Source organism: Mandrillus leucophaeus, unplaced genomic scaffold (assembly GCF_000951045.1).
Source record: "Mandrillus leucophaeus isolate KB7577 unplaced genomic scaffold, Mleu.le_1.0 Scaffold64, whole genome shotgun sequence".
Classification (NCBI taxonomy): domain Eukaryota; kingdom Metazoa; phylum Chordata; class Mammalia; order Primates; family Cercopithecidae; genus Mandrillus; species Mandrillus leucophaeus.
This window is the reverse complement of record NW_012106919.1, coordinates 3,148,290-3,174,306: the sequence shown is the minus strand read 5'-3', so window position 1 is coordinate 3,174,306 and position 26,017 is coordinate 3,148,290. Positions and strand designations below refer to the sequence as shown.

At 43.6% G+C, this 26,017-nt stretch overlaps 2 protein-coding genes across 4 annotated transcripts; one reads left to right on the top strand and one right to left on the bottom strand.

Moving 5' to 3' along the window:
- Positions 1-2,516: 2,516 nt before the first annotated feature.
- Positions 2,517-11,331, bottom strand: DCLRE1B (DNA cross-link repair 1B). The gene is made up of 4 exons (XM_012000779.1): positions 10,708-11,331; positions 9,376-9,541; positions 8,370-8,552; positions 2,517-5,467 (listed from the first exon to the last, which is right to left on the bottom strand). Exons 1-4 carry the CDS (start codon positions 10,894-10,896, stop codon positions 4,407-4,409), a joined length of 1,599 nt encoding a protein of 532 aa, XP_011856169.1. The 5' UTR covers positions 10,897-11,331; the 3' UTR covers positions 2,517-4,406.
- AP4B1 (adaptor-related protein complex 4, beta 1 subunit) lies at positions 10,802-21,395 on the top strand. Of its 3 annotated transcripts, none has more exons than XM_012000781.1 (11): positions 10,802-10,900; positions 11,690-11,878; positions 13,618-13,842; positions 14,609-14,739; positions 15,116-15,263; positions 16,093-16,589; positions 17,685-17,768; positions 18,548-18,651; positions 19,986-20,193; positions 20,411-20,692; positions 20,958-21,395. In XM_012000781.1, the coding sequence occupies exons 2-11, from the start codon at positions 11,766-11,768 to the stop codon at positions 21,383-21,385; spliced, it is 2,220 nt and encodes a 739-aa protein (XP_011856171.1). In that variant the 5' UTR covers positions 10,802-10,900; positions 11,690-11,765; the 3' UTR covers positions 21,386-21,395. The 3 variants fall into 3 exon arrangements, with proteins under 3 accessions (XP_011856171.1, XP_011856170.1, XP_011856172.1); XM_012000780.1 differs by lacking the exon at positions 10,802-10,900 and adding an exon at positions 11,364-11,541; XM_012000782.1 differs by lacking the exon at positions 10,802-10,900 and adding an exon at positions 11,364-11,541 and having other exon boundaries at positions 13,746-13,842; positions 20,958-21,394.
- The last annotated feature ends 4,622 nt before the right edge of the window (positions 21,396-26,017 follow it).

Genomic DNA, 26,017 nt, shown 5'->3' with positions numbered 1-26,017 from the left:
GTTGGGCCTTGTATCATGTGGACCTAAAATGTTCTGAATAGTTTGGGTTTTTGAAGGTATATGAGCAGAGAAAATGTTCTTAGTAAGAGGTTAATTGAAGGATTTTTATCCCACCATTGAGAGGGAAATTAGAAAGCAGATGGTATGAGCCTGGATGATGGGTGGGAATTTGAAGAAATTCAGCTGATCAAAGCTTTCCTTTCCTCCTGAAGACATGTTTTCTCCAAACTTTGTATCCCTGACTCCCTAAACAGCAGGCATCTGCTCTTGCTCTGGTGCTTTGTCTCCACAAAGCCTAATTAGTAGGGTGAGTGAGCTTAACCCAATTTCCTTAGCTCCTCAAAAACACACATTTCAATGAGCACATTGAGGAAGGAACAGCACAGGGCGCAAATTTTTCATCCCACACTCTCCAAAGTTGTTATAAATTAACCAGAGGAGACAGGACTGGTAAGAGAGCCATAATACAATAGTGTAAATAATGTAAGGCACAGGCAAACCCAAGGCTAGCCAGAAGTTTTGTGTGATTGAAAGATTATTCAATAAGCTATTTATCCAGAAGAAGAACCAAGCCCAGAATCCTGGGAGCTTTTTGTGATCCAGTAGGTCAAGGATATGTTCAAAGAAGACAAAGTTACCCAGGAATGAGACAGTCAAAAATGGAAGGGTAGAGCTAAATGAAAGCATTGTGGTCAAGATAAAGACAAGCTTAACCATTCTGAGAATGCCTCACAAGTAGCTGTAGACTCAGATGATTATAAGGGAGAGCAGCATCATTCTGTTTGGGTATAGGTGGGATCCCCTGGGGAAGAGAAAGGGGAAAGCACCATGAATCTAAGACAAAACAGCTTGTGGTGGTTGGTGGTGGCTGAGGAGCATGAGGGGTGGGAGGCAGCTAACACACTGACAGGTGCTCACTGATGGTAACATTGAAAATATATGCATGTGGGCTGGGCCAGGCGCAGTGGCTCACGCCTGTGATCCCTGCACTTTGGGAGGCCGAGATGGGCAGATCACCTGAGGTCAGGACTTTGAGACCAGCCTGGCCAACGTGGTGAAACCCCGTCTCTACTAAAAATACAAAAATTAGCCAGGTGTGGTGGTGCACGCCTGTAATAGCAGCTACTTGGGAGGCTGAGGCAAGATAATTGAACCCAGGAGGCAGAGGTTGCAGTGAGCTAAGATAGTGCCATTGCATCCAGCCTGGGCAACAGAGTCAGACTACTTCTCAAAAAAAAAAAAAAAAAAAAAGAAAGAAATAAAGAAAAAGAAAAGAGAAGAACAAGTGGAGTCACTCATCTGTTTCCTACCACAAAGGGCAATCTGGGTCAAGGAGTGAGAGACGGTCCCCCAACACCAGCCAGGCAGATTTTTTTCTGTAACGGGACTTAAGCCACTGTCAGTCACCTTGTGGAAAAGTACAAGTTCTCCCACAGATCATCCATTAAATAACTAATGCATCTCTAGGGAACCTCCTTTTTCCCAGCACCTTCAAGCCTAATTGCAAGATCTTCACACATCTATAGGATCATCTTTAGAGCCTAAAAATAATTTAAATTGGCTATGTAAAGTATATGCAATGCAGCGTTTTTATATGAGGGACTATTGGAAAATCAAACAACTGCTGATCTCTAGTATAAGAAGGCAGACATTTTTCTTTTAGAATAGTATGGAATTTTCCCATTATGAAAATGCAAACATGGCTGGGCACAGGGGCTCACGCCTGTAATCCCAGCACTTTGGGAGGCCAAGGTAGGGGGGATCACTTGAGGCCAGGAGTTCAACACCAAGACCAGCCGGGGCAACACAGTGAAACCTTGTCTCTACAAAAAAAAAAAAAAAAAAAAAATTAGTTGGGTACGGTGGTGCATGCCTATAGACCCAAGTACTCAAGAGGCTCAGGTGGGAGAATCTCTTGAGCCTGGGAAGTCGAGGCTGCAGTGAGTTGTGACTGTGCCACTGCACTCCAGCCTGAGTGACAGAGCTAAAAGCTGTCTCCCAAAAAAAGCCAAACAAATGCAAACATGCTGGCAACAACTAAATTCCTCAGTCTTTTGCTTCCCCTCCCCTATGTGAATGCATATAGAACCCACTTCAAGGAACAGGTGTGACACAGCATGTGCCAAGAGTAGACGGGCTCCCTTGTTGCTAGAAGATAACGCCAATATGAGGACCCCTGTACCGAGAACTACCTTATCTCTCCCAGCCACCTTCAGCCGCATAGAAGTGCGACAGCTGGAGGATGTTAGAGGAAGTCCGGCTAAATTTGCCCACACAGTTTAGTAAATATTTATTAAGTTAACACATGAGATGATTTTCCATGTGTTAACATGTACCATTCTCGTGATCTCATTTAAACTTAATGAGTCTTCAAGGTATTTTAATGCTATCCTGTCTGCAGAAAAGATGGTCAGGAAACCTTTCTGGAGGGCAATTCAGCACAATTGGTATCAATAACTTAAAACTATAATCTACCTCCAGTAATTTAATTTAAGGAAATAAAAATGCAAAATATATGCATAAGGTTGTTCACTGTAATATATGTCATTAGAAAAACAGTACACAAAATGTTGAATATGGGAATGGCTTAGTTAAGGAATACTCATATGATAGGGTATTATATTAATATTAAAAATGATGTTTTTGAATAATATCTAATGAGTGAAATGCTTAAGATATCAAGAAATTAAAATGTAGGCTATAAAATTATATACAGTATTATCCCCAACTTTGAAAAACATTTACATATATAATACATCTACATGCACAGGAAAAAAAAAACTAAAAGAAAGCAAATCAATTAATCTATGACGAATTAAAATTTTTTCTTTATATTTTTTTGACTTTCAAAGTTTCTTTTGTTATATACAGATTAGTTTCTTTCTCGAACCAGAAGCTAAAGAAAACCAACATCTGAAAGACCCATCCTGTGGCAGACATTGACCTAGGGGAATTTTACCAATTATTTGATCTCCATAGTAATCATGAGAGGTAGGCATCCCGAGTCCATTTTACAGATGAGGAACTAGGCTCCACAATTTAAGCAATTGCTCAGGGTTACACAGATTTGAGCCTAGGCAGTGCCCATGTTTCCTGCTGCACCAAATGTCTCACCTGCTGTGGCTCCTAACAGAACACTGGTACTTACAACAAAGGTCACTGACAAAACAGAGCTGTGTACAGCTTTCCCAAGAGCAATTACTTTCTAAACTCTCTATTTCTCTCTCAAAGCAGAAAACTCTTTTAAATCCCCTGGACAAGAAATGGAACCTTTTTCATTGATAGGGCTCGAGGTTCCATCCCGAAGCAGTTTTGATCCAGATGCCCAGCTCCACAAGTCTGTGGCCTCTCAGAGCCTATTCCCTCATAGCCGTAGTATCAGCTATCCTGCTTACTAGTTTGGCATTTTGTCAGGTTATGAGCAGAAGGACAGGGCAGACTGTACACCCCACCCCTTCCAGCCAGCTGGCTCCTTGGTCTCTTCCTTGGATACTAAAACAAACAGGCTGTGTGCTCTGGCTCCCTACTCAATCCAAGGGGTGGGGGGAGCAACAAATATCCCAGCTATGTGAACAACTGGAGGAATATCTGACAACACATTTGATCTTTTGTAACTCTGCTTCAGTCAAATAGGGCCTCCAGGCCTGGGAGTCCCATCACACCCAAAGCCTTGTTGTTCAGCTGGGTTCTAGGTACTGCTAGAGAGTTGCCCAGCCCCCCAGCTGGCTCTGTTCCACATGAATCCCAGTGATACTAACTGCACATCCTCATGAAGGACACAGAGGTAGAATTTTCACTACTGTTTCAAGACCTCTTCATCGCTTCCTGTTCCCTCCCAGAGGCAGAGACAGGAAATTATTTGGATGGAGGGTCACAGCAAGTCAGTGATGTTCAGGATTGAAGCATGCAGCACCATAGTTCATAATTTTAAAAATAGAACTCCCTAGGGATTTTGATCTGAGACAGAAGGGGACATGGAGAATGGCACATGATACCGCAAAACAGCAACAGGAATAACCTGGTCCTTTTTGTTTCAGACTCTTTTTGATTCAGACCCACATAAGAGGATTGCATGTTCACAAAAGTTTGAGAAATACTGGGTTAAACAAGGTTAAACAGATTAAGTTACTGTAGGACTTCAAAGAAATTTTAATTTGCTCACGCATACTCCAAATATTTTAAAACAAAACGTATTTCTTAAACATAATCAATTATAAAATGAAGGATTCCATAGGCACAAGGACCCCAATGAACAAGTTTTGGGAAGTGCTGCTCCGCAGTGGGCCCATAAGAGTCTTGTAAAGATAGAAAAGCAGGCCCCCAAAACAAACTCTTTCCCACCAGCCATCAGTTACTATCTTCCAAATGGCAGTGTGGGCTCAATGTTGTCCTTCTGTACTCTGTCTTCAGCAGGGTTTATAGTATTTTTCCACTTGCTGGTCAAAGCTCCTGGAAGAATACCCTGCCTGGAATAAGTTCACTGGAGTCAGAAGGTATTTGAGTGCTAGACCCCTGAATTCACTAGCAAGATGAGGGGTGCCCTTGCTGCTGTGGGACGGGGAAGCACCATGGCCCATCCAGGCACTCTGATTCTCTGTGGCTTCTGGACCTCCATCATCATCTCCCAAGGGTACCAAGGGGGACCCTAAACCAATTTCCTCCCTGGTTTTTAGAGAGATAAACTCTTCATCTGTAGACCTTAAGGGCACTGAAAATCCCAATGGGGCAGTTAACATAGTCACCCTCTTTTGGGACTCACAGAAAGGCACTGCCTCGTTCCATTCTTTGCTATAGAGGTCTGGGAACAACTGCTTCTTGGTCCGCAAAGGATGGTGGGAAGGCTGCTTTTCAAGGTATGCAGGCCAGGGAGAAAGTTTCTCTTTCTGGGTCTTCTTCGAGTCTCTGTCAGCTTGAGATTGATCAGCACTTTCCTCAGGAGATTCAAACACAACACCTTGGGTTCTTGGCCTCTTTAGCCTCCTTTCTAACAGCCAGAGAAAGCTTGGTTTTCTAGAGGAAGAACTCATGTATTGCTGTACAGAGTCCGGGATCAGGGGCGTGGAGATCCTGGGGCTCAGACTGTCCTGAAAGCCTCCACAGGGCTGCCGACTGACAATGGGTACCACCTGGCAAGGCTTCAGTGCTGCGACAAAGGCACAAAGCTCGGAGTAGGAGGAATGGTCAGAGTAAGGGATGACGTGGATATCAGGATGGGAGCTGTGGATTTTTCGGCTTGTGGGAAGGATAGCAATGGTAGGGTGGGTCTGGTTCCAACGCAGCATGTTGGAATGGCAGATCTCCATATGGCCTACGGCATGGATGCGGCCAGCCTTCTCCTCCACCGTGAACACATCTGCCAGGCCCAGTAGCTGCACCAACTCCAGGCGCCGAGGACTCAATACCACCCAGGTCTGAAACTCCAGGGCGAGCTGCTCCAGCAGTGATTCCTTTCCCAGGTTGTAGAGTCCTAAATAACGTTCAATGTATTGGGGAAAGTAAGAGAAGGAAGAAAATGAAGCTATTGGAAAATCCTAATAAATCAACAAAATGTTTAACAAAAATAGATACAATTCATAGAGAAATCCAGGGAGAATATCAAGAAAGAAGCGACATTTGAGCTAAGATATATGAAGAGGAATGAGAGCATCTAGCAAGCTTCAGGCACTATGAAAACTAATAAAGAAAGCTGTCAGCCCTCAAGAAGTACAATCTACAAGGAGACCCAGAAAAACCACAGTTAAGAGCAACGTAAAGATATGTATACAGGCCGGGCACTGTGGCTCACACCTGTAAGCCTACCATTTTAGGAGGCTGAGGCGGGAGGACTGCGTGAGCCCAGGAATTCAAGACCAACCTGGGCAACCTGGCGAGACCCTGTCTCTACAAAAATAGACAAATAAGCATGTTGCTGCACGCCTATAGTTCCTGCTACACGGGAGGCTGAGGCGGGAGGATCACTTGAGTCCAGAAGGTCCAGGCTGCCGTAAGCTGTGATCGCGCCACTACCCTCCAGCCTAGGCAACAGAGTGAGACCCTGTCTCCTTAAAAAAAAAAAAAAAAGTATACAGTATTGTATCCAACAGGTGATGGAATTACGGAAAGTTAGGCTAAATCTTAAAGGATGGGCAAGTTTAACCTGGCAAGGAAAGGGTAGAAAGGGTATAGTGGAAAACATTTTAAGAGGGGTCAGTTTGTTGTTACTAAAGTAAAGAAGGAATTGGTAAGATATGATACCAGAGAGGCAAGAAAGGGCCATATAATAGAGGGTCTTACATGTACCACTAAGAAGCTCGGACTTCATTGTGTAAATGAAGGGGAGCCCCCGAGTGTGAAGCAGGAAAATGGCTAATTCTAATCATAAGAATAACATGCTCAGAGCAGAGCTTTAAAAACAAAAATATGGTAATAATATTATTTGACTGCCAGGATGAGAGGAAGCTGGAGTGGAAGTTTCAATTACCCAAATAGTACTTACAGAGAAAGAAATTGAGACATTAATTTGGGTAATGGTTATGGTAATAGATATAGGAGATGTTTAATAGCTGTTCTCAGACCTTTTCTGAAGAAGTTTCAAATCCACAACCAGATTGTGAACGCCTTAATAAGAAGTATGTATTATTTATATCCACTTTATTCCTGATTAGGGTTCAAAATCTCACTCTTTGGGCACAAATGGAGCTGATTTTTCTTCTCTCTCTATATATTCCCACTTCCACCTCCCCACAGGTCCTTCCCTACCAGACTGGGAGCCCTCCAAGTCAGAGACTGTATTTTATTCATCTTTATATCCCCACTGCCTATTGGATACTTGGTACTTAGTTGGTAGAGGCTTATTACATGTTTGCAAAATTAATCAAGACTTACTATAGCATCCTCCTAGCCAGCTTTGCTTCTTTGAGAAAATTCTGCATTTAAATATTAAGAATGGTTAGGTCTTTATGAGTAGTTAAGCAATCCTGAGAGTAGAGGATATTTCTCAATCAATTTGGTAGTCACCCTGGAAGGTATATAATTTTTTCAATGCCTTTGTTTAGTCTCATTTTGAAACTCCTTTCAGAATTGAGACATGTCCTTTTCAAATATTTATAATGGTGGCAAATCTTTGCCCTTTTGTAGACTCACAAATTTGGAAACAACCAAAAAAGTAATTTAGAACCAAATCTATTACATGTATTTATTTTATAAAACAAAAATTTATTTTCATAAACTATTCCAAATGGCAACTCAAGAGTCCTCGACAATGTTTTATACTATTTATAATCAGTAGAACAAGCACATAGCTGTTTTTTCAGTATACTTAATTTAAAGCACAATGCTCACTTAAATATCTATGTTCTGATAAATTTCATTCATTCATATTGAATGCATCTGTGTCAGGCATTAGTGGTATACCTATAATAAAACAAAGAGCCTGCCATAGTGGAATTCACATTCTAACAGGGGGAGTCAGACAATAAAAAGTCCAATAAATATATATAGAATATATTGCAAGATGATGAATGCATATTGTCCCTCTTCTACTTAAAATCCTTCAATAGCTCTTGGTTGGGTTTAGGATCAAGTCCAAAATGGCTTAAGAGCACTATACAGCTCCTCTTGCCTTTTCAGCCTCCTTGCCCACTGTGTGCCTGTCATACTGGCTGCTGCCTCTCTGTTCCACAAACACACAAAGTCTCTTCCTATTTTCAATGATGCTCTTAAGGAGTTTATGCTTCTGTGTGTGTGTATGTGCGCGCGTGCCTATGTGCATGTGCCAGAGGAAGTGGGTGATAGGCAACAAGCAATAGCATATCTAAAAATGTATAGAATATATGAGTGCTATAAAAAAATGAAAAAAATGAATTGGTATAGGTGATCAGGAGTTGGGAATGGGGATGGTGGGCAGGTTGCAGTTTTACTTATTTTATTCATTCATTCATTCATTGAGACAGGGTCTTGCTCTGTCATCCAGGCTGGAGTACAATGGCACTTACATGGCTCACTGCAACCTTGACCTCCTAGTGGACCCAGGCAATCCTCCTGTCTCAGCCTCCTGTGTAGCTGGGACCACAGGCATGCACCATGCACCATGCACCACCATGCCCAACTAATTTTTAAATTTTTTGTAGAGACAGGGTCTTGCCATGTTGCCCAAGCTGGTCTCAAACACCTGGCTCAAGTGACCCTCCCGTCTTGGCCTCCCAAAGTGCTGGGATTATAGGTGTGAGCCACCACACCTGACCAGGTTGCAATTTTAAATAAGGTGGTCAGTGTAGGAGAAAGTGAGAACTGCACAAAGATATGAAAGCACAAAGATATTTAAGTGAGAACCCTTAAATAACCTAGTTCACTATGTACAGGTGACAGGAAACTGAAAGGAAACAACTCACCAATCTTTATGTTATGTTGTGGGTGTTTTCGAATGAGCTGGACAATCTGGTGGGCAGCTTCTTGTCGGGAAGGAAGAACCAGGGCTGGGTTGCAATTGGTGTTGTCTAGGTATAAAGTATGGATCTGTTTCCCCAGTGTCAGGGCTGGCTCCTTTAGCATGGATGGTGTGTATCGAAAATCACCTAGAAGAGTATGTATATGGGGGCAGAAGGTCAGAGACAAAAAAACAGAAGACAAGCATCTCCTACCTCCAACAATAGATGGGTGTTTGCTTACTAGTCTGTGAAAAAACTATTATGTAGCCTGGCACTGAACTATGCAGTATAGCTGCATGGTTTCTTTGTTGAAATGTCTCCATCCTGCTCCTGTTTTTCAATTACTCTTCACAAGGTTTGGACCCTTAAAGAGTGGGAAATTGGCTGGGTGCAGTGACTCATACCTATAATCCCAGCACTTTGGGAGGCCGAGCCAGGTGGATCACCTGAGGTCAGGAGTTCGAGACCAGCCTGGCCAACATGGTGAAACCTAGTATCTACTAAAAATACGAAAATTAGCTGGGTGTGGTGGTGGGCACCTGTAATCCCAGCTACCTGGGAGGCTGAGGCAAGAGAATCACTTGAACCCAGAAGGCGGAGGTTGCAGTGAACCACCATCATACCACTGCACTCCAGCCTGGGTGACAAGAGTGAAACTCCATTTCAAAAAAAAAAAAAAAAAAGAGTGGGAAATCAGTTGAGATGGGGTCACTATGCTCATATGTGATGAAGTTAGAAGGCCTTCAGCGCCTCCAGACTTCTATTGAGTTAAGGCTGCTCAAGAAAAGTCTGCCAGGTGTGGTGGCTTGTGCTGATAATTCTAGCTACTAGGGAGGTTAAAGCGGGAGGATCACTTGAGGTCAGGAGTTTGAGACCAGCCTGGGCAATATTGCGAGGCCCCAGTCTATACATTTAAAAAAAAAAAAAAAAGTAAGTCTGAGAAGTCACTGGGATTCCTTGAGAGGCCCACCTGTGTAGAGGATGGTTCCAAAATATCCTTCAAAGAGAAACATGACAGAACCAGGACAGTGATTGGCATCGAGGAGGGTTACAGTCATGGTCTCTCGTCCAATTTCATCTAAGGGTAATACATGGCTCTCACCAATCTCCAGGGGTTGGATCCATTGCTTAGATACCTGAGAAAACAGTTAGTCATCCCAGTGACCACCGACTCCCCTCCCTGTTACTTCCCTGGGTCAGGGACTATGCTTTACATGAATCAGGAAAGCTGACCAAATCCTGAGTCACCGGGAACAGAAGCTGTAATGGGGATTCCCAAGCAATCTGCCCTTCCTCCTTCCACTCCCCATCCCACCCTTTGTACAATTTAATTAAGAGTTCAGCTGGCTGGGCGCGGTGGCTCACGCCTGTAATCCCAGCATTTTGAGAGGCCGAGGCGGGAGGATCATGAGGTCAGGAGATCGGGACTGTCCTGGCTAACACGGTGAAACCCCATCTCTACTTAAAAATAATAATAAAAAAAAAAAGGTGGCGGGCACCTGTAGCACCAGGTACTCGAGAGGCTGAGGCAGGAGAATGGCGTGAACCCGGGAGGCGGAGCTTGCAGTGAACGGAGTGCCCTCCAGCCTGGGCAACAGAGGGACACTCCGTCTGGGTGGGGTGGGGAGAGAATTCAGCAAACAGTCTAGTCAGCAATTTTCAAACTTACTCCTGATCTTAATATCTTGGAGACTTAAGGGTGGGATGGGGAGAGAGCTGGAGAACCACCCAGCACGTTAGGTGGATTCTTAAGATAAGGCAAATTTAGGCGGGGCTTGTAATCCCGGATCACTTAAGGTCAGGAGTTTGAGAACAGCTTGGCCAACATGGTGAAACCCTGTCTCTACGAAAAATACAAAAAATTAGCTGGGCGTGGTGGCGTGCGCCTGTAATCTCAGCTACTCAGGAGGCTGAGACAGGAGAATCTCTTGAACCCGGGAGGCGGAGGTTGTAGTGAGCCGAGATCGTGCCACCGCACTCCAGCCTGGCAGCAACAAGAGCGAGACTCCGTATCAGAAAAAAAAAAAAAAAGGCAAGTTTGGGAAACATCAGCCTAGCTTATGTATAAAGGTAGCAATAGTTTCCTTGGCTGGACTAAAATATCTCCTCAACTTACAGCTAAATATCTCAAGTTGGTCACTTGGAAACCACGTTCCTATTCTGAGTTAAAGATGCATTTTTGGGTTCAAACAACTTCCGCATCAGTCTTGGTGGCCCCCATTCTATGACTCAAAGAATGACAGGTCGAAGTCCCAACCCAGATGCCTGGACCACCTCTTGGAGACTGACTCCAGCCCCATACCTGTAGGTGACGATGCAAGAGGTGGGCTGTAATCGGGGAGCAGTAGAGGGGCCGGGCCCAGGTGCTAGACAGGCCCACGGTGTGGTCCGAGTGCATGTGAGACAAGAAGAAGAGCCGTGCGGTGCCAGCCCGTCGCAGGCTCCAGAAGTCCACTGCAATGGGCGTATGGGGGATCAGGACCCCATTCATGGTGGCAGGGTTGTAGTCACCAGTGGGATCTTCTCCGTGGGGGCAGGGCTCCTGCGTGAGGCTTCCACAACGGCGCCCCGATAAAAGTCATGCTGGGGCAAGAACAGGGCCAGATACCCTAAGGGAAAGAGCCCAGCAGAGGAATAAGTCACTAGAGTGGGCAGAAAAAGGAAGTGACCGTGCCGGCGGGAGCCCAAATAGCGGAGGGCGCTCGACACTCCCAACCGCGCGGGAGCTGAGGCCAAGCCGGGCACTCAAAGCGCGCGCTGCTGGGAGGAGACAGGCCGAAGTAGCCGATTTCCGATTGCCCGCCGCAGCTCCACCAGAGGGAGCCGCGCGACTGCGCCTGGAGGGTGAGAGGTTGGGGGAAGGGCATCCTAAGGTCGGAGTCGGCACCAAGCTCAGCCCTCGCTCGCTGGGAGACCGGCAGCGCGCTTCTGTTTGGTCTCTTGACAAGGGGGCGGGACTTCCGCAGAAAGGAAGATTGGGCCTATCTGCGATGAGAACGGCTTGAAGGCGCAAGAAAAGCTGGAACTGGAGAGGGAGGGGTCTGCGGTCAGTCGGACGCGGCGCTGGAAATCCGGCGGAGGGCCTAGTGTTAGCGGGAGCGATCTGTGGGCGGGGCGAACGGCCTGCAGGGCGAGGGTAGGGCCTGAAGAGCCCAGGGTGGGGCTCGCGGGGTCGCGGAGGGCGTGGAAGTGTGTCAGGGCCAGCGTGCCGGCCCTACGGAAGCCGAGTCTGAGGCGAGATTTCGTCTTTGGTGTTTTCACTGACTCATATTTCCTTTACTCAGGCTCCCACATCAAGACGAGAAGGAGCCCACGAGTTACCGTGGGAGCTGTGGGAGCTGCCCTGTGACTGTTAGGAAGATGCCGTACCTTGGCTCCGAGGACGTGGTGAAGGAGCTGAAGAAGGCTTTGTGTAATCCTCACATTCAAGCTGATAGGCTGCGCTACCGGAATGTCATCCAGCGAGTGATTAGGTATCACCTAACTCCCGTCGTGTGCTGTTTGCTCCCTTTGCAATCCCCGTCAGGGCTCACTAGCCCCAGTCTCTCTGAAAGGGTAAATTAGCTTTCACACGTGGCAATTATATGGTTCGGTCTTCGTCCTGCTGCTTTGGAGTACCATCTCAGTCTCTCCTCTGCAGCATCTTTTACTTACCTGGGTAGTTTCCTCCATATCACAGGCTTGAACAATTACTGCTAACTCCTGGATCTATAATATAGCTAGTACAGACTTCTTTTTTTAGCTTCAGACCCACGTATCCCACTGCCTGCTTGGCATTTCCACGTGCATGGTTTATCAAAAGTATGTCCGAAATAGCACGGACATTCTTCCGTCTTCCTCAAACCTGTTCTTCGGCTTACATTTGTGTTGATGAATGCCACCAGCAGCGACTATGCGTGGGAGCCAACCTTGAGGACACCCGATCCCCACTTCTCATGTCAGATGGTTTGAATTCATAATTCTAAATATCCACCCTCTCTTGTTTATTGGCGTTGTTGCTCTGATCCAGGCCTTCATCACCAAAGCAATTGCAGCAGCTTACTAGTAGGCCACCTTGCCTCATTTGAGACAGAATTTTTCCATTATACAAATCTGAACATATAACTCTTGCCTACAGCTATGGTTCACAAACTTTACGGTGCACAAAAATCCCTGGGGGTGCTTTTTGTCATCCAGTCCAGGGATTGATTCTGATTTCAGTAAGGTAGGAGGGAACCCAGGAATCTGTATTTTTAATAAACATCTCAGCTGATTCCAGTAGGTGACCAGTTTGAGAAACAATGAAGTCCAAACTTACCACAGCACCCAAGGAACAAGCTGTTAATTCAACTACCTACAGACTCAAAAAAATGTATGCCGCTCCTGCTCATGTCTACATACCTCATACCTTCTGTTACATCTATTACATCTGCCTAGTGAGCTCCTGCTCATTCCGGTAAAGTGTTACTTCCTCTGTGAAGAAACATTTTCTGACTTCCTGCCGGTGTTAGACCTCTGAATCCCCTCTGCGCCTTGTACAATACTTCTATTTAAATACTTATCTATCATACCATAATTAACGGTATTTTTATCTGGCTCATTAATAGATTTGAAGTTCCTAGAGGTCTGAGACCACGCCTTCTTCAAGATTATGTCCCAAGAGCATGTCCTTGGATGTAAAAGTTGAATTTCACCAAAGTACTAGGGATTCAATAAGTGTCTGTTGAGGCTGGGCACGGTGGCTCACACCTGTAATCCCAGCACTTTGGGAGGCCAAGACTGGTGGATCACCTGCAGTCAGGAGTTCGAGACCAGCCTGGCCAACATGGCAAAACCCCATCTCTACTAAAAATACAAAAATTTAGCCAAGCATGGTGGCACGCGCCTGTGGTCCCGGCTACTCAGGAGGCTGAGGCAGGAGAATCACTTGAACCTGGGAGGCGGAAGTTGTAATGAGCCGAGATTGTGCCACTGCACTCTAGCCTGGGTAACAGAGCAAGACTCCATCTCAAAAATAATAATAAGTGTTTGTTGAATGAATAGAAGAATAATGTTTATTGCAGGCCTATGGTATGAAGTACTGTATGATATAATAGACAAGGTAATCCTGGCTGCTACCCTCTGAGAGATCACAAGCTAGTTGGGTAACCAGGAGATATGTAAGTAAAACTCCCTCCATTGTTAGTTGGGGATTTTGCATTTTACTTCTTTCTGTCATGTGCGTTGGTTTCAGGTACATGACTCAGGGCTTGGACATGTCTGGTGTTTTTATGGAAATGGTGAAGGCCAGTGCCACTGTAGATATTGTCCAGAAGAAGTTGGTTTATCTGTACATGTGCACATATGCTCCCCTGAAACCAGATCTGGCTCTCCTGGCCATCAATACGCTGTGCAAAGACTGCTCAGACCCCAATCCAATGGTGCGAGGGCTGGCGTTACGGAGCATGTGTAGCCTCAGGTGAGTACTGTCTTCTCTGTCTGGTCCTAAATGGCTGATGACTTCAAGAGATCATGGGGTAGGTTCTTAAAGAGGATAATTTATTTGAGCTCCTTAATACTGGGGAAAACATTATCGTACCCTGAACTTAGATTTTCAGCCACTGCTTTGGCTTAATAACCTGTATCATATAATTTTATTACAGGGAGTTTTTGATTCTCACTCTAAGTAAAATAGTCCTCAATTTTGGTTAAATATCTCTAAACAATTATGTGTATATATTTTTTTGCTGCCTGTGCATCATTATTCCAAATGAAAAGTCAAATTAGGCTGGGCGCAGTGGCTCATGCCTGTAGTCCCAGCACTTTGGGAGGCTGAGACAGGAAGACTGCTTGAGCTCAGGAATTCGAGACCAGCTGGGCAAGATGGTGAGACCCTATATCTACAAAAAATTAAATGGGCATGGTGACACGCACCTGTAGTCTCAGCTACTAGCTAGCAAGGCTGAGACAGGAGAATGGCTTGGGCCCAGGAATTAGAGGCAGCAGTGTCCTATGATTGGGCCATTGCACTGCAGCCTGGGTGACAAAGTGAGACCCCATCTTGAAAAAAACAAGAGAAAAACAAAAACATCAAATTATGGCTTTTTAAGCTTGATAGAGGCTTTCTGCAATTCTTCATGATCTGATGGGTGTAGCATCTACTAAACTCTGTTAGGTGAACAGGGGCTGATATATGTCACAATTAGTATTTCCGAATCTGGTTGACTCCAGGATGTGTTGCTTAGGATGCCTGGTGTGCAGGAGTATATACAACAGCCTATTCTCAATGGTCTGCGGGATAAGGCTTCGTATGTCAGGAGAGTGGCAGTCCTTGGATGTGCCAAGATGCATAATCTTCATGGAGACTCTGAAGTAGGTAAGTTCAGTGTAATCCATTATGGTCAATGTGCCTCTATTATGTATAACTTTATAAAAGATTATGTAGCTTTGGTAGAAAATAATAATGTGGCCCCAGTTCTGTACATATCTCTTTAAGTAGGATGCAGGGCTTGGTATCTTCTGGAGATGAGAAGTCCTTTCTCTCGGGCCCCAGTGAGATCCTTTGTATTAGCTGCTTAAAACAGTCTGGACATGGCAGTTTTTTTTTTGCCTTGCACTTTAGTATGGCCTTTGTCATTTTTGTAGCAGAGAAGTTCAACTTTGTCTACTTACTACTTAGCTATTACTCTGGGTACATCCCTGTTACTCTGAAGCTTTTCTTCTTTATCTAAGAACTTTGCTCTTTTTTATAGATGGTGCCCTGGTAAATGAATTATACAGTTTGCTGCGTGACCAGGATCCAATTGTAGTTGTGAACTGCTTGAGGTCTCTAGAGGAAATTCTGAAACTGGAAGGAGGCGTTGTCATCAATAAGCCCATTGCTCACCATCTCTTAAATCGGTTTGGATGCCTCAGTGCTCTTTTTATTATGAGATCTGCGTCCTTGTGGGATCTTGTTGATGTATTGAACAACTTATGTGAAGTAGAAAAGAAAGTTAACCATTATTATTATTATTTGAGACGGAGTGTTGCTCTTGTTGTCCAAGCCGGAGTGCAACGGCACTATCTTGGCTTAGCGCAACCTCCGCCTCCTGGCTTTAAGCAATTCTCCTGCTTCAGCCTCCTGAGTAGCTGGGATTATAGGCATGCGCCACCATGCCCGGCTAATTTTGTATTTTTAGCGGAGACAGGGTTTCTCGCTGTTGGTCAGGCTAGTCCCAAACTTCCGACCTCAGGTGATCTGCCCACCTTGGCCTCCGAAAGTGCTGGGATTACAGGCGTGAGCCACCGTGCCCAGCCAGTTAACCACTATTAACTCCCTCACATTTCACTAAGAGAATTTCTTTTATTTGCCTTAGTTTCCCTTATTGATATAGGGAAATAGAAATATACTGTGGGAATAGGTTCTACCCTTTTCTAGTCATTATGTCCGCCAAACTAAGCCATTTATAGTGTCTTAAAATGTAGGGAACCTGGACTCAGTGTATGCTGATCATGTCTTTGGTCTTAGATGAATGTGCATTTGTATTAACAGCTCATCTTGGAATTTTAAGCCTTTTTTGTGTAAACTTTAAATAGTACATGAAAAGAATGATTTAATTATGGCACAGCCTATTTTTAAGAATTCTCCCTTTGTTATGATGAACAACCAACTGGTCATATGGCAGTGGCATGGAAATGGCCCTAATTTTGTTGCTAAAATAGCTCTTTTGTTTTCTTTTTTGGATAGAATGTCAAAACTGGACCAATGGGGCCAGGCTGAGGTATTGAACTTTCTGCTACGCTACCAACCCCGCAGTGAGGAAGAACTATTTGACATTCTCAATCTGTTGGATAGTTTTCTCAAGAGCAGTAGCCCAGGTGTGGTGATGGGAGCTACCAAACTTTTTCTGATCTTGGCAAAAAAGTTTCCCCATGTACAAACAGATGTCCTTGTGCGGGTCAAGGGACCTTTGCTAGCTGCCTGTTCTTCGGAGAGCCGTGAGCTCTGTTTTGTTGCTCTTTGTCATGTACGCCAGATCTTGCATAGTTTGCCAGGTCACTTTAGCAGCCACTACAAAAAGTTTTTTTGCTCCTACTCGGAGCCCCACTACATCAAACTACAGAAAGTGGAGGTGCTGTGTGAGCTGGTGAATGATGAGAATGTGCAGCAGGTGCTAGAGGAGCTTCGAGGGTACTGCACGGATGTGTCTGCGGACTTTGCACAGGCTGCCATCTTTGCCATAGGTAGGTGTCTGCTGCTTTTCCTTCTTGAGAGACCAGCCAGCGAGAAAGCTGTGGTTAGAGGAACCATAGAGAGCAAAGGGCATGAATCTTGCTTCAGAAGCGAAGTACTATGCACTAAATAATTGGGTCAGTGACTACAAACAAGGGGGAAGAGACTTGTTTTTTTTTTCTTTTTTTTTTTGGTCAAGATTGGTGTTGCCCTATCTTCCAGGATGGAGAATACAGGTAACTCAAACTACAATACTTAAAATTTTTGTTGTTTTGTATCCAAAATGCTTTCCTATACATCATCTTACTACAGTCTCATGAGACAGTCAGGAAAAGTAGACAGATGTCATTAACTTCATTTTAAAGATGAAGAAACTCAGGCACAAAAACAGTTATCAAGTTGCCAAAAGGACATACAGTTTTAGAAATGGGACTGAAATACAACTTTCCTGACTCAAAGTCCTTTGTTAATCCACCAGTCGTTTATTGAGCTTCTACTATGGGCTATGTATTATGCTGAATGTAGACAAACACAGAATAATTCCTAAATCTTACAGACTTTTTCATAGTACCCTGTCTGGAATTTAAAAGGCTGGAGGTGACTCAAAAACTGAAAACAGCTGTTGAGCTAAGTTTTGAAGGATTTCAAGTATAGGAGGAGGAGGAACCCTCATATTTGGAATAAAACATGGTTATTTTAGGGGCAGAGAAGAGGAAGCAAAGAGGAGACTAGAAATCCTTAGGAGACTGCTGTCAAGTGTCCCCCGCAAAAATACTCCTTTGCAAGTGTGCTGCAACAAAAAGGGTGTCTCATATCTGGCTGCCATGTAAATACCTTTGTTACTATAAGTTTTCAGCCTTGTTTAATGGGGAATTGTTTTGCTATGAGCTTTTAATTTTCTAGTAGTCAGTGAGAAAAAATGATTTTTACCAAAGTTCCCTTTATAGCAAACTTATATTCTTAGTTCATCAAAGAATGATTTGTTTTTTCTCTTTTTTGTTTTTAGATAGTTCTGTTTCTTTTGTCTTTGATTGGTGGGAGATGATTTTAGATTGAGGTATTAATATTTCACTTAGCAGTTTTCTCTTCTTTCCCTTCTTTTATAGGTGGCATTGCCAGGACTTACACAGATCAATGTGTTCAGATTCTAACAGAGTTGCTGGGTCTTCGACAAGAGCACATTACCACAGGTAATGCCTGCCTTTTTAGGATTTTTGATTTTTTTGTCAAGTGCCTGGCTTATAGTAGTTGCTCAAAACATGTTTGTTGTTGAATGAATAATATAGAGATTTGAACTTTTCTTTGCATCATCATCTGTTGCTGTTAGAGAAGCATAGGGTCTATAGATCTAATAGGATATTGAGTCTTTAGGCTGCCTTGAGTCTATAAGGCTGTACTATAGACAATGAAGGCTACTAGGATGACCTTGCTTGATATTTCACCAATTTTACTTCTCCTTTTGTTTTATGGCAGTATGCCATAGGCAGTGGCTTCCAGGGTTGGGACTAGGGTAAGTCAAGCAAGATGCCTAGGATGCAAAATTTAAGAAGGCACTCAGTCTTAGGTTCCTGCAAGAGCCAATCCTGCATGTCTTCTTCAATTTTGAACCCTAGGCACCTCACTTGCTTTATCATTTTCCCAAGCCTGGTGGTTCCATTTATACTGTCTTTAGTGTTTCATTCAACAGCAATACTACCCCACACACATTTGCATACGGCTTTACATTTTACAAAGTGCTTTTTCATCCATTAGTTCATTTATCCTCACATCAATCTGGTAAGAGCAATATGCAGTCAAGAAATTATTGCTTATTTCATTACATTTCTTAGATAACCATTGACCATACCTCCAAAACCCATTTTATAGAAATCCAGCCAGAACCATGAGTCTGAATACATGACTGTTCTTAAGATTCCTCCCTACCTGGAGGCTCTAATCCTGTGCTTTTGTACCCTGGCCTGTATTGTAGTGGTGGTGCAGACTTTCCGAGACCTGGTTTGGTTGTGTCCTCAGTGTACTGAAGCTGTGTGTCAGGCCCTGCCCGGCTGTGAGGAGAACATTCAAGATAGTGAGGTAGACTATAATTCTCCTTTACTTCTAGGTAGAGGGAGAATGCTTGAAACCTTGCCCTTTAAAATGGAATCTAATTATTCTCTCTACCCTGTGTTTGAAGTGGACACTCTTCGAATTGATTGCCACCTTAGATTCTCTTTTGGATATAGATGGCATATAAATTATAAAAACAAGATTTATCTGACGGTTTTTATTACAAAACTTTGATACCATTGTTCTCTTGAACAATTTTGTTTTGTTTTGTTTTGCTTGAGATAGTCGGCCCACTGCAACCTCTACCTCCCAAACTCAAGTGATTCTCCTGCCTCAGCCTCCCAAGTAGCTGGGATTACAGGTGTGCACCACCACGCCCATCTAATTTTTGTATTTTTAATAGAGTTTTGCCATGTTGTCTAGGCTGGTCTAGAATTCTAGCCTCAAGTGATCCACCCGCCTCAGCCTCCCAAAGAGCTGGGATTACAGGCCTAAGCCACTGCGCCCGGCCTCTCTTGAACAGTTTTGAGTCAGAGATTTAGACCGTGGAGTTTTTAGCTAGAATGAGAATTAGAGTCATTTGTGAAATTTTTACAAAGATTTGGACGTAATCACAGGTCTACTGACTTAAATATTCAGGGGTAGTGGACCTAGACAGATAACTTTTTTTTTTTTTTTTGAGACAGAGTCTAGCTCTGTTGCCCAGGCTGGAGTGCAGTAACGCCATCTCGACTCACTACAACTTCTGCCTCCTGGTTTCAAGCAATTCTCCTGCCTCAGCCTCCTGAGTAGCTGGAACTACACGCGTGCACCACCACGCCTGGCTAATTTTTGTATTTTTAATAGAGACAGGGTTTCACCATGTTGGCCAGGCTGGTCTCGAACTCCTGACCTCAGGTGATCCACCCTCCTCGGCCTCCCAAAGTGCTGGGATTACAGGCACAAGCCACCGTGCCCAGCTGACAGATACATTTTTAAGAAGCTTCACAGATGAATTTGATGTGCACTCTAGGTCAGTAACCACTTCTGTGAAAATTTTAGAGAAATTCTTCGAGCAACTTCCACTGAAACACTAAACCCCAATTGGGCCAGAGGCCCCAAACCTGAGGAAACCTTATTTATTGCTTAATCCAACATAGGCTATGAAAGTTTTGAGTTTCCTTTTGTGTATTAGAATTTCATTCCTATTTGTTATAGAGAGTATAGTATAGTAGGGGGAATTGGTAAATTAAATGAAGTAACTAAAGATTATACCTTTTCTGCTGGCACTAAGCAAAAAGCAAAACCAGTGGCTGTCTACGATCTCCTTTGTTTTAGACGGTCAAGTGTTGAGCGCTTGCTCTTATTCCTTTATTCTCTAGGGGAAGCAAGCACTTATTTGGCTACTTGGTGTCCACGGGGAAAGAATTCCTAATGCTCCTTATGTGTTAGAGGACTTTGTTGAGAATGTGAAGTCGGAAACATTTCCAGCTGTTAAGATGGAGCTGCTCACTGCTTTGCTGCGCCTTTTCCTCTCTCGACCTGCTGAGTGCCAGGACATGCTGGGACGATTGTTGTATTACTGCATAGGTGGGTTTTGCAGGAGGAAATAGTGCTTGCCGTGACCCATAGTAAAGATTCTTAATAGCTTTCATTGTTTGGTGAGTCATGTCTGGGACCCGAGAAGAAAATGTTAATGCTTCCTAGGGTTTCCTCTCCTTCATTTTTTTTTCCTATTATGGTTGGCACAAAAGTAGGAGGAAAGTGGTTTTGTTTTTAATGAAGTCAATCTGTTGTCTTACCTCAGAGGAAGAAAAAGATATGGCTGTACGGGACCGAGGTCTCTTCTATTATCGCCTCCTCTTAGTTGGCATTGATGAAGTTAAGCGGATTCTGTGTAGCCCTAAATCTGACCCTACTCTTGGACTTTTGGAGGATCCGGCAGAAAGACCTGTGAATAGCTGGGCCTCAGATTTCAACACACTGGTGCCAGTGTATGGCAAAGCCCACTGGGCAACTATCTCTAAATGCCAGGGGGCAGAGCGTTGTGGCCCAGAGCTTCCTAAAACTTCATCCTTTGCCGTGTCAGGTAAAAACAGTCCTTACATTAAATCTTGTCATGATAAATCTTTACCTTTTCAATGATTGGCAGAAAGTAGAGTATCCTAGCACTAAAGCTCAGACTGTTGTCTGAATTTGAAGCATTTGTGAACAAGAAAGAGGTTCATCATTGGTTATTTCAGCCATTTATCCAAAGATGAAAGTCACATTGTGTACATTTGGGAATTTGGGTAAAAAACTTAGCTCCTACAGATTAAGAGTATCTTTCACACAAGTTTTCTGTCTCTTTTTAGGACCCTTGATTCCTGAGGATAACAAGGAGAGAGAACAAGAACTCCCTGATTCTGGAGCCCTCATGCTAGTCCCCAATCGCCAGCTTACTGCTGATTATTTTGAGAAAACTTGGCTTAGCCTCAAAGTTGCTCATCAGCAAGTGTTGCCTTGGCGGGGAGAATTCCATCCTGACACCCTCCAGATGGCTCTTCAAGTAGTGAACATCCAGACCATCGCAATGAGTAGGGCTGGGACTCGGCCATGGAAAGCATACCTCAGTGCCCAGGATGATACTGGTTGTCTGTTCTTAACAGAACTGCTATTGGAGCCTGAAAACTCAGAAATGCAGATCTCTGTGAAACAAAATGAAGCAAGAACCGAGACACTGAATAGTTTTATTTCTGTATTAGAAACTGTGATTGGAACAATTGAAGAAATAAAATCATAACAGATTCTTGTTGCTTGTCCAGAGTAAGATGAATAACTATTACAGTTTCTTAGTCTTTCTTTTTAGAGCTGGCAGTAAGTCCAGATAATATCAGATACAAAGGAGAGTGGAAAATCTAGAAATCAGGATTCTTAAGTTTTTGGCCAAAGAACATTGATTCATTCCTTTCATTCCTATTGGCAATTGACCCCATTTTTCAATGATGATGTTGTAAAGGTTAATGTTGGTAAGGGAATGGGGTAAGGATGGGATTTGGATTATTTCCTAATCAATTTTAGGAATTGTGTTAGTAATTAAAGATGGCTGATGTGTGGAAACTGACAGGGGTCATCATTTATGGGGGTCATCTTTTCTTCCCTGGATTATTATAGCAAATTGCTAACTGTTCTCATATTTCCAATCATGCTTTTTAGGCCAGATTCCAAAGTCCTTAATGTCATCTAAAGTACCTCTTTGGTGTCAAGTCTTGCCACTCCCAAAATGCCTTTTCTTCTGGCAGAAGCAAACCATTTGCATTGCAGTTCCCTGTATACACCAGCTTCTTTCATCTCTGTGCTTTAAACCTGCTTTTATTATCTAGAACATTTTTTCACCCTCATATCTTCTTGAATTAACACCTTGTCTATCTTTCAGTGTTCAGCTCACTCATAAGCTCCTTCAGGAAGTTTTCTTTAACCCTCACTGCCTTCATTAGGGATCTCCTTCAAGCTGTGAAAGTAGCCAGAGCATACCTCTAGCAGTAGTACTGTGATTGTTTTCTTGTTGCTTGTCCTCAATTTTTATTCTGTTCTTACCTGACCACGTTTTGTACATTGAAGCAACTTATGGCAAAAACAAATCTAATAAAATGATGGTAAAATATAAATAAGACTAGCGAATCCAGAATGGGAAAATTAAAATACCAGTTAAGACCAGCTGGGTTAGGGATGGGGAAATACACAAATGTTCAGGCTGTTTGGGTCTATTAGGTGATATAGTTGAGCCTTGATTTGTCTCTATAGGCGATTTAGCAGTCATAAGGGAAACAGTTATAATTGTCATCAGAGAGGAAGAAACATTGATTTCTAAAAGAAATTTACATGTAGTTTCACATAGGTGGTACTAAGATATGTGCAAGATCCTATGAGAAGTTAGTAATGGGTTTCACATGACTTTCTTACAGTATTCTTCAACGAAAGCAGAGACATTAATATAGAGCTTAGATTGGGTGTAGTCGTTCACGCCTGTAACCGAGCACTTCAGGAGGCCAAGGAGGGAGGATTGCTTGATGCCAGGAGTTCAAGACCAGCCTGGGCAGCATAGTGAGACCCTGTGTGTAAAAAAATTCAGTTGGCCGGGCATGGTGGCACATGCCTGAAATCCCAGCTGCTCAAGAGGCTAAGGCAGGAGGATTACTTGAGCCCAGGAGTTCGAGGTTACAGAGAGTGGTGATCACACCACTGCACTCCAGCTCCAGCCTGGGTGACAGAAGGAGACCCTATCAAAAAAAAAAAAAAAAAACACAAAAAAAAGTAGGCTAGACATGGTGGCTCATGCCTTTAATCTCAGCAGTTTGGGAGACCAAGGTGGGTGGATCACTTGAGGCTAGGAGCTTGAGACCAGCCTGGGCAATGTAGTGAGATCCCCATCTCTACAAAAGTAAAAAATTAACCAGGTGTGGCAGTGTGTGCCTGTAGTCCCAGCTACTTGGGAGGCTGAGGTGGGAGCACTGCTTGAGCCTAGGAGGTTGAGGCTGCAATAAGCTATGATCACACCACTGAACTCCAGCCTGGGCTACAGAGCAAGACCCTGTCTCAATAACAACAACAACAACAACAACATGGTGCTTAATGAAGGCATTTCTTCAAGGACTTAACATGATCCAAGAATATAGCCTTCATCATCCAGCTTAATTCAAGGATTTCTACTATCTAGATACATAGATGAACACATACCCTTCAGAAAATTTTTCACCTATCACTTCTCTCAATTAGGCTCTTTTTTTTTTTTTAAATCTGAGATGGAGTGTTGCTGTGTCACCCAGGCTGTAGTGCAGTGGTGTGATCTCAGCTCACTGCAACTTCCACATTGCAGGTTCAAGTCATCCTCCTGCCTCAACCTCCCAAGTGGCTGGGACTACAGGCATGCACCACCATGCCTGGCTAATTTTTGTATTTTAGTACAGACGGGGTTTCATCATGATGGCCCAGGCTGGTAACTCCTGACCTCAGGTGTTACCCAGCCTCAACTAGGCTCTTAATAGGAGTAGATAACAAACTGTATTGAATTTTCTGGTAAGAGCCTGGGTTTTGTGAGTTGTTTATTGAATGGTCTTCCCCATTGAACAACTTTTTTTTTTTTTAAACGGAGTTTTGCTCTTGTTGCCCAGGCTGGAATGAATGGCACGGTTTTGGCTCACTGCAAACTCCGTCTCCCGGGTTCAAGCAGTTCTCCTACCTCAGCCTCCTGAGTAGCTGGGATTACAGGTGCCCACACCACACCCAGCAAATTTTTTGTATTTTTAATAGAGACAGGGTTTCACCATGTTGGTCAGGCTGGTCTCAATTTCCTGACCTCAGGTGATCCACCTGCCTCGGCCTCCCAAAGTGCTGGGATTACAGGCATGAGCCACCGCGCCTGTCCTGAACAACTTTTAAGAATGATTCTCGCCGGGTGTGGTGGCTCATGCCTCTAATCCCAGCACTTTGGAAGGCCAAGGTGTGTGGATCACCTGAGGTAAGGAGTTCGTCTCTACTAAAAATACAAAAATTAGCTAGGTGTGGTGGCAGGCACCTGTAATCCCAGCTACTCAGGAGGCTGAGGCAGGAGAATCACTTGAAACCCGGGAGGTGGAGGTTGCAGTGAGCCAAGATCATGCCATTGCACTCCAGCCTGGGCAGCAAGAGTGAAACACTGTCTCAAAAAATAAAAATAAATAAATAAAAAAAAGAGTGATTCTCTCTTTCCTTTTATTTCCATAGTGCTTGCCACATAGTATTACTCAGTAAATCTTTATTGAATGAATGGCTGTATATAATTAGATTCTGATGTGTTTTGGGATTGATGTTTGAAATGAGTTTTACGATACTGTATCAACTATATGGAAAATAATGGAATTTCTTCTAGACCAGGATTTCTTAAAAGTGGCAATACTGACATTTGAGGCCAGATAATTATTTGTTGTGAGGGGCTTTCCTCTGCACTGTAGAATGATTATTAGCAGTATCTCTGGCCTCTACCCACTGGATACCAGTAGAATCCTCAGTTGTGACAACTAAAAATGTCTTTAGACATTGTCAAAGTTACCCTGGGACAGGTGGCAAAATGGCCATTACTTGAGAACCACTGATTTAGACCATGGATCCTCAGGGGTAGGAAAGGGAGGGATTAGAACAACTTCAGAATTGCATTTTCTGTATTTTTATGGTTCAGTTAAATGGTGAATGTTTACATACTAGGAGAAATAAAATTGAAGTGCTGCCAATTCAAAGCATAGCAAGGGGCTGGGCGTGATGGCTCACACCTGTAATCCCACCACTTTGGGAGGCCGAGGTGGGTGGATCACAGGATCAGGAGTTCAAGACCAGCGTGGCCAACATGGTGAAAACCCATCTCTACTAAAAATACGAAGAATTAGCTGGGTGTAGTGGCGGGCACCTGTAATCCCAGCTACTCGAGAGCCTGAGGAGGGAGAATCACTTGAACCCGGGAGGCGGAGGTTGCAGTGAGCCGAGATTGCGCCACTGCACTCCAACCCAGGCGACAGAGTGAGACTCCATCTCAAAAAAAAAAAAAATAGTGTATCAAGGGAACAGGATGCAGGTGGTGGAAACTGAGTAAATGGATTGACTTTTTAAAATTAAAGACTATAACTGAAAAGTTGATCTAAAGAAAATCAGGTATGACTAAGCAACTGAATAAATGAAAATACTAAAGTAATCCCAACTATTGGAGCTTTTAGAAGACTATGTTCTTCTTGGTCGCTTTTCTGTAATGTAAGAGGCATACATAGAATATGAAATTGTTGCTTTTGGAAAATATACTTTTAAGATTATCTCAGTGAAGAACTGATTTCTCCTATAGCCTGGCTTTACTAATTTATAAGCAAAATGACTAAAGCTCAAGTATACTATTAAGTTAATTCTTTAATATTTTCCCCCCTAGGAACTCTCTGTAGCTTCTGCAGACATGGGGTTTGATGATGTGATATAAGTAAATGTTTATATTTTACAATCCATGAAGGTAGTCCATACTGTGCTCTTAAAGCAGCAGCCTTCTAATATCATTCTTAGTTGACAGGTAAACAGAATGTTGTGTATGTAATGAGGTCCCACAAAGACAATAGTGTTTTGGAACACCACAGAGGCAATAATTTGCTTAGTTACCATCATTTTATAGTTGTGAATCAGTGACTGTGATGTATTTCCATTCCCCCTATTTTTGAACAGGCGTTCTGTTAAAAGTATTCTATTCCTTTCTTAGATATGGGGTGTTTAGGGGAGAGGGGACACATTGCTTGTTTTCTTAGTTACAAGTCTCCATGTTGAGAGGAGTTGCACCCAAGGATCTTCATCCACATGCACATCTGGTACACATGACAGGATCCTGGACTTTAAGCCAATGATACAATGAGACAAAGCTTTTCGGGGAGGG

What these genes read in the sequence shown, in the direction of transcription:
- DCLRE1B (XM_012000779.1), bottom strand. Translation starts at nt 10,896, where the DNA reads ATGAATGGGGTCCTGATCCCCCATACGCCCATTGCAGTGGACTTCTGG. An exon ending in TCTTGCATCGTCACCTACAG is followed by an intron (nt 9,542 to 10,707) that starts GTATGGGGCTGG and finishes CTGTTTTCTCAG; the next exon opens with GTATCTAAGCAATGGATCCA. An exon ending in ACAACATAACATAAAGATTG is followed by an intron (nt 5,468 to 8,369) that starts GTGAGTTGTTTC and finishes AACGTTATTTAG; the next exon opens with GACTCTACAACCTGGGAAAG.
- AP4B1 (XM_012000781.1), top strand. Translation starts at nt 11,766, where the DNA reads ATGCCGTACCTTGGCTCCGAGGACGTGGTGAAGGAGCTGAAGAAGGCT. An exon ending in ATTGTTGTATTACTGCATAG is followed by an intron (nt 20,194 to 20,410) that starts GTGGGTTTTGCA and finishes GTCTTACCTCAG; the next exon opens with AGGAAGAAAAAGATATGGCT. An exon ending in TTCATCCTTTGCCGTGTCAG is followed by an intron (nt 20,693 to 20,957) that starts GTAAAAACAGTC and finishes GTCTCTTTTTAG; the next exon opens with GACCCTTGATTCCTGAGGAT.